We start from the raw sequence: 13,324 nt of genomic DNA on the forward strand, positions 1-13,324 counted from the left end.
CTGCTGTCATATTTTCATCTGTGGATGTATTTGTCTCACTCAGTAGCATCAAATTCCCTAGACAATTACAACTGAATGCATGATCATGAGTTCTGTGGGCTTATTACTGTGCAGGGTCATGCCACATATTGAGTGTGAACCAGCACAAGTATTCACATAATAACTTTAAGCACACTGGATGAAGATACTAAGGAGGTGACACCAGGACTTTGGTCATAGCTTGTCTTCTGTGATTGCTTAGAGCGGATCTTTGCTCCAATGGGTTCTCTATAGGTTGCAAACTTGGGTAGTGCCAAATATAGCACGACAGCTTGCTAATTCTGAAGACGAACTGTTAACCTATTTCACACCATGATGACGAAACACATGAGGTTTCTTGCGAGAGAGAGAGAGAGCTTTGAAAATGGTCTTGAAAGTTGTGAAAACCTTCAAATTCCCATCAGACAGATTGGATTAGACGAAGGCCTGATGGTGTTGTTTATCTGAACCAAGATAGTGAGAACAAGTGATCGATGATAAGAAAGAGTTGGAAGAGAAAGGTAGAGAAAGCAAGATGAGTTAAATGAGATCTATTATTGTGTTTCCTGATGGACAAACACAAAATACTCATTTACAGTAATTTTAGACTCTTTTTGGACTATTTGAAGGCCTAAACAATTGTAATATTTGTATAATTAATCTAAAATGGCATTATAACTGGGGCCTGCACTTTTTAGGAAATATTTTTATCTTATATTGTTATATCTTATTTTATTTTATTCTAATGATTATATCTTACTATCTTATCTTATTAAATATATTTTATCATGATCTTTATAGGAGTTTTTTTTTACTTTTATTATTATGTCTTATATCTTACTATCTTATCTTATTTAATATATTTTTATCTTTATATATATATATATATATATATATATATATATATATATATATATATATATACACATACTTGTTAGATCTTATTAAAGATATTTTATCTTTGTGTATATTTAAAATATTTATATTGTAATATCTTATTATTCTTGTATATTACCATCTTATTAAAAATATTTTATTTTTATATGTGTTTTTATATTTATTCTAAACATTTAAATTTTTATATTTTATAATATAAATATTTATTTTGTAAAATATACCTGGGCTCAACACATTTGCACAACTTGAATGTGACATTATTTTTCACAATGTAAATTAAAATTAAATAATCTGTTTAGATGTTTGTCTCTGCAGCTGTTGCAAGATTGTTGTAAATAAATAAAAAATAAATAAAATAAAATGTAGCTTCATTTGTTTTCAATAGGACTAAAATGTAAAGTCAAGTTATTGTATGCAAAGTCAAGACAGACCGAATGAAACAGTAAAATACATTAAAATTAAATTAAAAGTGAAGTAAAAAAAAATTGGCTTTTAATTGACATCAAAGTTTACGGATTATGCAAAAAAAAAAAAAAAAAAAAAAAAATATATATATATATATATATATATATATATATATATATATATATATATATATATATATATATATATAATTTTATATCATAATTGTTTACATTCTAAATCTTCCTTAATTAAAAACAAATACAAGTAAAACAATGAAAGACAGAATCTAAATAAAATAAAAAAATGTAAGGAAAGTAAAAGCAATAAAGGAAAATTTTTTCACTACTTTTCATTGACGCAAAGGCACCCGCCTCACCTTTAGCGCAACTGTCGTCACTGTCATGTGACGTCCAGCAGAGGGCGTCTGTTTTTAAAGGGCGGGGCCGCAGCTCTATTATCATGCTCTGATTGGCCAGCAGGGAGCCGCTCTGTTTATCTCGTCCACTGATTGGCCAGATGGATCTGGAGTGACGGGACCGCAGTCGGAGAATCACAGCAGCACGAACTCACTGCGCTCATGGCACCAAGGAGAATGGAGACCAAACCAGTGATAACCTGCCTCAAAACACTCCTTATCGTCTATTCCTTCGTGTTCTGGGTGAGTGAGCCTCCTTCTGAATAGCTTTTATAGGTTGTTATTGTTTATGCAGCGTTTAAGGAGGATTATAAATCGATTTATTGTGTTTATAAGGCGTTTATTGCGTTATTGCGCCGCTGGAAAACAAGTGCATCCTTATGGCAGGGCTGGACCCATCTGAGGCCATTCTAATCATCTGTAAATGATTTACTACTCAAGAATAAGATAAACAATGTGCATTTGACAGACAATGACGAAAAATCCATAATAATCCATGTTTTGAGCCAAGTTAGATGTGCATTACATTAGAAAACAGCACATTATTCATTATAATTTCAATATTAATGTCTGAACGTGGACAGATTCACATATATGATTATGAATTTAATATTAATGTCCAAATTGTGATATGTGCACAACATATTTAATTATTAATGTACACATATGGACATATGTTGCTGGACATTGTTAGTTGGAATTTTAATATTAATGTTCACATGTAGATAAATGCATAACATTTTAAACAATGAATTTCATATCAATGTTCAACTCTGGACAGATGCTGGGCATTATTAGCGGGTCTATTATGAGGTTGCAATGACCTTCACATCTAATCATGAGTGTATGGGGTATAACCAGAGACTATTTAGCAGAGATGGGCCACTTCTATTTAAATGAATGGGAGAAATTGGAACGCCCAACCAAGAAGCTCTGAGCGCTCAACGGTTAACGGATGTAGAAAGGAAGTCCCACCTTACAGTTTAAAGAGCCAATCACCTTTTAGATACAGACATCACCTGTCAATCATCTCTAGAATGTGCATGTGCATTAGCTATACACAGGGTCGTTTCAGACCATTCTGGCGCCCTAGGCGAGATCCCTATTGCTATATAGCTAGGGCTGTTTCTAGGTGAACTAGGCGGTCGCCTAGGGCACCACATGCTGGGGTGGGGTGGTTTGGGGTGCATTGCGGCGGCCTCCTCCCCCACCCCTCCAGCAGGTGGCGCCCTAGGTGACCGCCTAGTTCGCTTATGCCTAGAAACGGCCCTGGCTATGCAAGCCGGGAAAATTGCGTTTTTTAGCATAATATGAGGTAAAGAATCACAATTTATGATACCAGTATTGTCAGATTTTATTGCTGATTTGAAATATGTTCTTTGATCGTAATCTTGAACAACCGTTTTTGAGATTCTGGTCTTTCCCCATTCAAGTAGATATAGGAGCTGGACTGGCATGACTGGAAATAGCCTCCCAAGAGCGTTCCAGAGATGTCCGGCAGTGGACTGACTTGCTAGAAAGACTTTGGTATAACTCAGCATCGGTTAATGGAAACCAAGAACTGTGCCATGGCACCACCCCGTTACCGCTGTAGTATCTGTGTTTGTGTGTGGGTACTGACTGAGCCGTCCACCTTCCACTGAAATAATCAGTGTAGATTTAATTCGATTACAATATTATTAGCATTTTTAGTAACACTTTATAAAAACTTTCTTTAATAGTTAGAGGACCTATTTACACTTGGTCACTTCAAGCATTTCTACTGATCGGATTGCTGTCCAATTGAAAAAGCACTTTTCATTTACACTTGGTGACATCAATGTGTCTCCGCCAAACGGATATGAATCCGATCTTCAATTCCCGCGCTATATGCAAATAACACAGAGTTCACTTCTGTGATTATGCTTATGCCGGGCAGAAAATGTAAAAGATGTGATTTATTATTTGATTCCAACTGACTTTGAACAGAGGGTGTGTGAACTTATATTGTTCCAAACCAGTATGACTTTCGTTCTTCTGTGAAACACCATGTTAGGCAAGGGCGCATTAATGCATGGGCTGAAGCCCAGGGGCCCACAACTCCCGCGGGGGCCCCTCTCGCGGCATCCACCACCCAATTTTCCCTCGTTGACATTTGCGGGATGAGCGTGTCTAAATGCTTTCAGCTGGAGACGCTGTTGTAAACATGGAGACAGTGCGCAACCGTGAAAAACCCTCCGTGTTGCGCATGTTCATAGAACAATAGTTCCAACTGACCCAAAGATATACGGTTCTCGGCGTCAACACTCTCAGTCTGTGTTGGTAGACAACCATCGTGTCTTATTTCGTAGTAGTGCTGATTCATCTTTGCATTTCCTTCTGTGCTCAGTGGAGCTTCAGTTAAACAGCATTACACGTTCAGTATCTACCAGAGGCTCTTTAGTTCTCTCTGTCATGCTCTAATCCCACTCTCGGCACAGTGATACAGTCTCTCACTTAAATCCTGCTCTCATGAGCATCAGTCTAAGGGGCCATTCACATCAAAAATGTTTTTGCATCTGTCGGCTCTGTTTATTAATACGTACGTGTAGAGCAAACACGCTCTACACGTACGTCTTTGACAGCTGAACCTGCAGGATCACCTCGTTTTTTTTTTTTTTACACTGTGTCAAGCTAAAAAAAACTTAAACTTTTAAAAACACATTAAGTGACACCTGCTTTCTGTTTTATGCATTGCGCTGCATCTAGCTTTTTTAGCACAGGAACATGTTTGCAGTGATGTTTGGAGTTTGTGCTCTTCCACAGTGACGTAACATTGTTTTACCAATTCACCTGTAGAAATCCCTGCTGATAAGACTAGCTTAACCAACATGCAATCCCATGCTGGCTTGGTGCTGGTCAATGCTGGTCGACCAGGATGGATGTTCTGAGAATGCTGGTTAACCAAGGAGGTCTTGCTTGTTAAGCTAGTCAAAAAGCCTGGTTGGAACACCAGCAAACCTGCATCCCGTATGGTGGACCTTACTTAAATAAATTCTTTGGTCAAAGACTGCCCACTTAAGGCTAGAGTCCACTTCGTTTTTCCACATGCTGTTACGTCTCGTGGACGGTCGAGTGCTCTAGCCTTTTGAACACAGACATGTTCGACACATGGTTACTACAACTGTTTAGTTAGACGCTTTTGTACATTCAATGAAATCAAAACTGCACAGTCAACGCAAAAAAATTGCGTCTCACGTAGTGTGTGCAGGACATAGCGGCACGTGGGAAATCCAAGTACTTTGTCCTCTAGACAGGTAGAGACTGTCTGACTGGCATGTAAAGTTACCAATTAGCAATAAATTTTGCTCACATACAGTATTGCTCAAAGATATTTAGTTTAATTTTAAGTGTCTCAAAGAAAAATCTGAATATCTTTTAAAGCTTCAGCTCTATTATCCTGGTAAACTTTGGTGAATAATTCTTCTTTGGAAGCACTTTTTGTAGCACAGTGGAAACTCATCAACATGATATGTTTCCTAGTGGACTGATTAAAAACCTGTTGAATTTAGAACCTAAAAAAACTATTTAGAGATGCAACTTCTTAAAAAGAGGGCTTACCGAAAAACATCTCTGGTCTCTAATTTCGTCCCCATTGAAGCTCTGCTGCCCAAAATATTAAAGCTAAAACAAAACATTCAAAGAAAAAAATTCTAGATGAACTAGTCAATCTCTCTAATCGATTATTCGACACATCCTGACCCATCTTTAGTTCAAACCATGAGCATGCTGGTTGACTGATTCATGGAGCCATTTGTTGTCAATGAATCAGCACTTTGTATGGGAAAGTTTCTGATGATAATTAATAAAGATGAATGCAAAAACATCGGATTTTTGTGCCCATTAGGGTTTAGTGTATTCTCTGTTTGTGTAATGAGCTATTCGAAATATCATTATCAATCAACTTGTGCTGTCTGGCCCTTCTTAGTTGCATTGTTGCATTCCTCCAAATACTAGACGGCAAATTGTACAATTGAATTCTTGCTTATTGTTTTGCTAGTGGAGAAAATGTCCTCTGGCAGGTTGAGATACGCTGGTGGAAATGCAAAGCGCAAATTACAAAATAGCTTTGGAAGTCACATTGTGTTGCTAAAGTGAGAGCGCCGTAATTGAACCGACAAATGTCAGACGGATGGAAGATATGAACATAGAGACAGACTAATTTCATGATTCCTTCCATCAGCTGTTCTGGACCTTTTCTGTTCATTCTGTTTATCTGTATGCAGACGGAGCGTACTGTTGTCTACCCATACAAAACACATTTACACTCTCTCCTCTCTCTCCCAGAGGCAGACAGGAAAACACCAGCAGGGATGAGAAAAGACAGAGTAACAATGAAGTAGATGACACTGAGCTTGTTGCTATCATGGCCGGCCAGTTTAGATTATTCAGTTCACATTTATGCATAGCACCAAACCTTGTATGTACTAAGGACAACTAGATGGTATGCATAGGGACAATCTTACACCGTGTCTTATCATATTTCTGCGTTCAGGTAATTTTTTTGCGCAAATGGGTAGTCTAGGCTCAAATGGGTTGGCAAAATTGTGTGCGTAAAGAGCTAATGGGCTGGGTCAAGTGCTATTTAATTCTGAGGTTCTTCTCCGGTTATTGCACTGTCTGCATCCTATTACATATTATATTCCATTCCCTGTCAAGCTTACTTTATCCTTCCCTGTCAAGCAATGTTGATATAAATGAAGACATCCTTTTCATAAGAATTTGGTAGTGTAAATGGGGTGTATGCAATGCATCCCCTGCTATGTGTCTATGTGCATGTTGTATGTTGTAAGGTCTCTATTGGCCTCTCTGGGACCATTGGCTCTAGTCCTGCTCACCCATGTCTAACCAGCTTGAAATATGCTTTGCTTCTCTTCCATTGTTCATTGTATTGTTTCTCTGTTTAATGTTATATGTAGGCCTGTCGTGATTATAAAATAATCATCTGATTGAACTAAACGTGGTTATTTGAGGTAACCGCAATTATTGTGCATTTCAAATTCCAATAACATTTTAATGGCCAAATAAGGGAATTTTAAGCGAATACATCAATGGTGCGTTTGTGTGTCATTCAGTTGATCTCCGAGCGTCACTGAGCCACAACGCGGATGTCAACCAGAGCAGCTCCTGTCCGGAAGAGAACGTGAAGTTCTTCACAAGCTGTCTGACGCAAGCCATCAGCAGAGGATATAAACGATCAAATATAAACTTTGTTAGTGAACACAGAGTGCTCCGGCTTTACTTTGAACGATCGTGTAATGGCAAATATTCCTGGTAATAGCGTGTTCATATGTTAAAATGACATCTCAAAGATTTTGCTTCATGAGAAATAAGGGCTCGTGGGTTTAATCAAAGAACATTAAAATAACGTGATAAAGAAATTAGGATAGAAATATTTTACTATTGCATTATATAATATACCATAATAAAAATAAATAAAATATATATTTTTTTATTTAACAAAATATAATATAAAATATGACTGTATAAATGTAAAATTGACAAACTAAAGAATATTTTGATATTTAAGACATTATTTTTCATGTCATTCATACGTTTTTAAAGGAAATCATATGCCCCTATTTTATTATTTAATATAAATATTTAAAGTTAATATGTAAAAATAACTTCTTAAGGTGTGAAGCACACATGCACCTTAAGAAATATGACATTTTATATGGCAATTAATCATCATAGTCCTAAAACAGACAATTCATTGTCATAATCGCAATTATTTGTTTGACAATTAATCATCAGCCAAATTTCATAATCGTGAAAGCCCTAGTTATATGTTTAATTTCTGTACAGCATCTGGAAAGGCGCGATACAAAATAAACACATTATTATTATTTATTATTAATCATATTGATCTACTGACAAACAAATCATGGCTAATATTAAAAGTAATTGATAGCTCTTTGATATAATCTGCTGGTGGAATCACCAAACGGCAAATGTAGGAACTGAATTTAGAGTTTGCGCAGAAATTAGACGTGGTTCACAAACGTCTTAGTGCAATGACCTATTTCTCAGGAAAGTAGCATGAAGCATATTTATTATTCGTGCTTTAGAAGCGGAGACAACAGGAGATTCAGTAGCTGTACTGCGAAGAAGCAAAAAAGTTAGGAAACAAGAAGACAGAAGGACCGGCAAAGGCAAAAAATTTGAGTAACCATCGGTATGGCATACACAAGGTGAAAAGATTTGATGACGGATAAAAACCTGAGTAGTGATGCCGATGTTGCTTCATTTTTGTTGGACAGGTAAGGAATTATTAATTGTTTAGACCATTCTCTAAAACAGTATCAGTGGAATTTACATAAAACTCATTCAAGTTTCCTTTAAACGTTTTAAAATTACGTGTGTAGTCAACGTAAGTTAGTAATGGACAGTTTTCAGCTGTGTTTACAAATGCAACCGGAAAGCAACGTGTAATTTTCTTTTCTTTGTTATCACAGCTATAGTAAGGGGGGGCCCCATATACCTCCACCTCTATAAAACAGCACACGTCTTCATTCGTTTAGTGCAAAGTAGCTTGGTACAGCGATTGTTGTGGATTTTGTGTAAACCATGACTTTGTTTGCTTGGAAACAAAACAAGTTCGCCAAATACAGTATTCATGGATATGCATCAAAAACAATTCTAATCTTTCCTTTACCGTTGCATTTTGTATTGCTAGATAATTGTGGTTTATTTTACACTAAGCAGTTCTCTAATAAAGGTAATAACAGTCTTTAGAAATAACATGAATCGCAGAGAGTCTCCAAAGATTATTGATATGAGGGACAATAATAATCTATCCTTAACTGTAGAGGTCTGTTCGCTTGAATCCTGACGTTTGTTTTTAGGCAAAGCAATTATATTATAGTAGTAATAAATAACTTTAGAAATTACCTCAAACTCAACAGATGCAAATGATATTCCAGAGCTGGAGGGGGCAGCAGAGATGATCATGCTGATCCACGTCGATAGATGGCAGTACAGCATCTAAAACCGCTGTCGTATCGTTACTTAAAGTACACGAAGAAGAGCTATGCTAACGCTAGCTAGAGAACTACTGAATACCCCTTTAAGAGGGAAGTGTGTTAATGTTTGAATTGATGCAAAAATGTCTGATGGTGCTTGTCGGTAATTCAGCTGAATGGGGTTGATTTCAGGATACATTAACTTTCGAAAGCAACATGCCGATTTGCCGTGTGATCATGTCGGATTGATTGCTTGTCGCTTTATTGTGTCGTACCTGGTTACGCACATTTTTATGTGTTGTTTTTACTGCCATATTGTTGCAGATACTTTAGCAAAGGAACTATTTTTTGCCTTTTGGGAGAAATTACACAGCCAGTCCATTTGGAAATGGAGAAAAAGGAAAATGGGTTAATGTACCAATTACAAAAAAGAAAAACCAGTCGTTTATAATAAACACCCATTGGGAAACAGGCTGTTAAGGATATTTTAATTATACTTGAACACTGTTAATATCTAGAGATACAGAAGGAAAGCTCTGATGTCCACATGTTACCCATGAGGAGATGTGAAACTCTAGAGCTTAAATTAGTGTCAGGACACCAGTACATCCTGTAGGTTCGTATTTCAACTCAGTCGACATTATTAAAGCATTTGAATGTAAGGCAATACCTTATGCCACCTTTGCCCTGTGTATGTTTGCCATGATGATTGGACTGCCATATTTTTCCTTTTTTATTTCCTTAGAAGACACTTTTTGAACAGGCAAACTTTTGTTTCTTCAAAGACATATTCAAGATGTATTCTCTGAAAAGTTTTGCTTCTCATCTTGTTTCTATATTTTTTGAGCAATCGTTTTGATTGATTGAGTGTGTAACGAGGTTCTGTAGCTTCACATCAGAAAAAACACATGGCTCAGGATGTGACGGGATGACTTTGCAGTGTGTGTGTGTGTGTGTAACTGATACACACCTAGAATGGCATGTGTCTATAGCAGCCATGCCAGAGTTCCTGGCGTCTTAATATAGCTCACTAGAAGACATCACAGCGAGCGACGGAAATCTTATTCTCACCGACACAAAACACTCTCCTGGGAATCGAGGTACCCAGGGATGCATTAATAAGGATAAAGCGAGTTGAAATTGTAGGGAAATACAAACAGAATTGGTGTAATTGAAACAGACAAAAGTGTAGAATCATAAACTTGGTTAGCGCTCAAAAAAAGACTAAAATAATAAAAACATGTATGCGTGTCATCAAAAAAAAAAAATTCATTTAGTCTGAAGTCTTTTATTGTTGCATGTCACTAGTGTAATGAAAAACTGAATATCACAGCGGCAATATTTCAAAACATTTCCAAAATATTCACAAAGAGTCACCACTGGAATGCTTGAAGCTCAAGAAATAATGCTCTTTAGAGAACACTATCAGAGAAGGGGATTGTGATTGCAGTTGTTAGATTTAGGTTTAACTATATTGTGACCTTTAGTTATTATAGTGCCAAATTATAGTGCCAATTCATAGTACAAGTAATTCAAGGATGCGTTTGGATCTATTTGAGTACCGACAAGTAATACTGGTGCATGTAATTGGTTCCATTTTGAGATTCTTGTGGTGCCCTTTTCTTGAGTTATTTTGCTTCAAGCCAATGCTATTAGAACTGGCAGACGGGCAGCTTGTTCAATACAAGCAGACAATTAAGGACTTGCCTGGTCCAGTTTTCTCGGTGGCCTTTGGTATTATTATGGAAATGAGAGGGTAAAGTACTGCAGGGCCGCTGATACATGTATATTCCCTCTGCGCATGTGTGGGGGTGTGGATGCTTAGCACTGGTGCTCTGTTTGTTTCTTCTTAAGCTTGTTAAGATTTAGTCTTTCAGTTCTCTTCTGTGTTATTGTTCCCCTCGGTATGCCTAGGCAAAATGATCTAACGGAGAATTATTCACCATCAAATCAAAGAAAACCTCACTTGCATCAGTAGTGTGGTTTGTCAGTAACTGTTCAGTAGACATGGCCTAGTGGTTAGTTCACATTGTATGTTTAAAGACATGGTGCTCATGTGGGCGGCACAAGTTCGAATTCAGCCTCCAACATTAGATTCCTTGTCCATCCTGGGAGTCCAGTCTAGTGTAGTGTATAATCTAGCGGTGTTGAACGGTCTTATGAGTTGTCCTTTGGGTCGATATGGCTCACCTTATTGGATCCTTTCACTGTCCTTGAGAATCAAGTCTTCACAGCTCTGTTGCCTTTCTCTAATGCCCATTTTACACTACAGGACTCACATTCGGCACCCTACAAACACTACACGACTCACAGTCTTTTGTTTTCCATTGTTAGTGCACGCTTAACGTGACTGGGTGTGTCAGCTACACAACCATTTTTTTTGCCAACTGTAGCTTTAAGATCAGGAAGTTGTCACACAAACTTGCGTAGCAACGCGAACATGTCTATAAACAGCATGGAGCAGGAACTGGTTTGTGCGATTATGTGCACAGTACGCAAAAAGAAGAAAAAGAGCTGAAAAACGTGGATGAGACAGTGGTTGGAAATACGTGGGCAGCAAGGGCTATCAGTTTTACATAGCCAGATGGAATTGGAGGTAGAACAAATTTTATCTTTACATTCTGCATTCATACAGTTGTATGAATGCTGATGACTGCATGCATTTGTTTGGTAACAATTTTTTTACAGAAGTTTCTTTAACGAGTAGTTTGGTATTTTATGTTATCATAGCAATATTGACAAAGGAGTCTCCGTGAACTAAACTCGAAGTCAAGTTTGCAAACGTATACTGCGTCGCATTACACTTTAATACGTTTACCACATACAAGCCATTTTGAGCAGAATATCTCATATTATCCTATTCTACCTTTGTTCAACTAGATACACGACAGGACATGGTCCTACCATGGCTCGACAAGTCTCTCCTCTTATTGCGTTCAACTTTGTTGAAGTTGTATTTTGTTTTTGAGCACTCGCTTCCCCTTACCTCCCCATCCTCTTGCAATTTCATTGGCTGTTTGTCACTACTGGTCTCTCGCTCATCGGGACAGTGCTCACACTTGACAACAAGACGTCTGGATTTCATGGAGTTTTGAAATCCATCTTGGCATTTGGGACGAGTCAGGGCGTGTCGCTGGAGTGCGCATACAACAAGACGCACACATTCGTTGTGAGATCTGAGACTTTTCGTCGCAGACCGGTCTCCGACCAGTCACGACTCAAAACATCAAAGGAGATGAGATTGAGTCCTGGAGGGTACACTAGGCATAACTGGCTGTGTAGGTATTATCCAGGCCACAATCCTCTTAAAGCAAGCTTCTAAAGACACGCTCAAGCTCTGAGCTCAGCAGGTGCTGAGCCATGATACCTGGGAGACAGGTGGGGAAGATTAGAAAAGTGTTTGGACATGTGTCCAATGAAAAATCTAAATACATGATATCTGATTTCTCCGAAAATCTTGAAATGCAAGAGGCTAATGTGAAAAGGTAAATTCTGATCAAAGGAAATCAATCAAACAGTTGTGAAAATCTTGAATTGGAATATTAGGTGTTGGTCAACCTATTTCAGAATCGTTGTTGAACATCCGGAGTAGAAATGTGTTTTATCTCCAGTACTCTACATTAATTCCCCGGACTTGCTCTTAATTGGTGTCTCCCAGGGAACAGTCTCCCTGCCTCCTATTATCTGCGTCAAACACTCATTGTGGTTTTGTAAACAGGAGGCACTACACAACAAAAGCTAAAGGAGGGTTTGTTTAATGCAGTTATCAGTGTGTCTGTATTGATTCAGGATCTCTTGAGTAAGGAAGGACCCTTTGGAAACAAAACAACACCATCAAACTAAAAATACATTTAAAATAGTTCTGGGTCACTTGAATGGCAAGGAAATGCGATTAAGGATTACCACAGCCAAACATCCCATTGTTGATTTTGTGTGGTACCGCACATCTCTTCTGAAGGGTAACACTTATATCGGTCGATGAAGTTTTGGGAAATCAAAGTCAAAATGTGGCTTTCCAAGTAATTCGATTAGTAGTACTTCTAGCTTTTAAGTTGTAAGCGGTTATCCTTGTATGGCTCACAAGTTTTATTATGTATGTCCTGCTCTTTTCTTACACCCCTGTTAGTACCAAGCTACTGTGACTAGCACGATTGAAACAACACTTTGAGGTTAAAAAGGTCAAGGGACCTACAATAAGTGTGCATTCCTGAAATATTCCTAATCAGTTTGTGGTTGTGGAATTTAAAGGTGACTGGAATTCCCGTCTTGAGGTCCAGAGTCACATTTGAATCCGCAAGTCATATTTTGCTAGCGTATCTCTGAGTTGACACTCTGGGCTGTTTTACACAGGCCTGGTAATGAAAGGGATGCTATTATTAGCTGCTAGCTTGAGCTGTGGTGCTAGATGTTTGTGTTTTCTTTGTTCTGAACTAGCGATTAGCAGCTATGCGCTGGGAGAAGAGGCATGCTAAATGTTTGTTGTGTGCTAGCAGCACGTAGCATCAGGTTTGGACGTAGTGCAAGTTTTTGAAGCTTACAGTCTTTCAAAGAGATGTCATACGGTATGTTATCAAACTGTCATCTTATAACTGTTGGTGGAAATAAG

The 13,324-nt window shown here is 37.8% G+C and overlaps 1 protein-coding gene across 1 annotated transcript in view; it reads left to right on the forward strand.

Moving 5' to 3' along the window:
- The first annotated feature begins 1,854 nt into the window (after positions 1–1,854).
- Positions 1,855–13,324, forward strand: part of tspan7b (tetraspanin 7b) — a 37,743-nt gene continuing 26,273 nt past the window's right edge. Inside the window, exon 1 of the mRNA XM_051694641.1 lies at positions 1,855–1,978. Within this exon, the coding sequence (XP_051550601.1) occupies positions 1,898–1,978 (81 nt within the window). The 5' untranslated portion in view covers positions 1,855–1,897. The remainder of the gene's footprint in view (positions 1,979–13,324) is intronic.

The sequence above is a fragment of the Myxocyprinus asiaticus genome, chromosome 50, assembly GCF_019703515.2.
Source record: "Myxocyprinus asiaticus isolate MX2 ecotype Aquarium Trade chromosome 50, UBuf_Myxa_2, whole genome shotgun sequence".
Classification (NCBI taxonomy): domain Eukaryota; kingdom Metazoa; phylum Chordata; class Actinopteri; order Cypriniformes; family Catostomidae; genus Myxocyprinus; species Myxocyprinus asiaticus.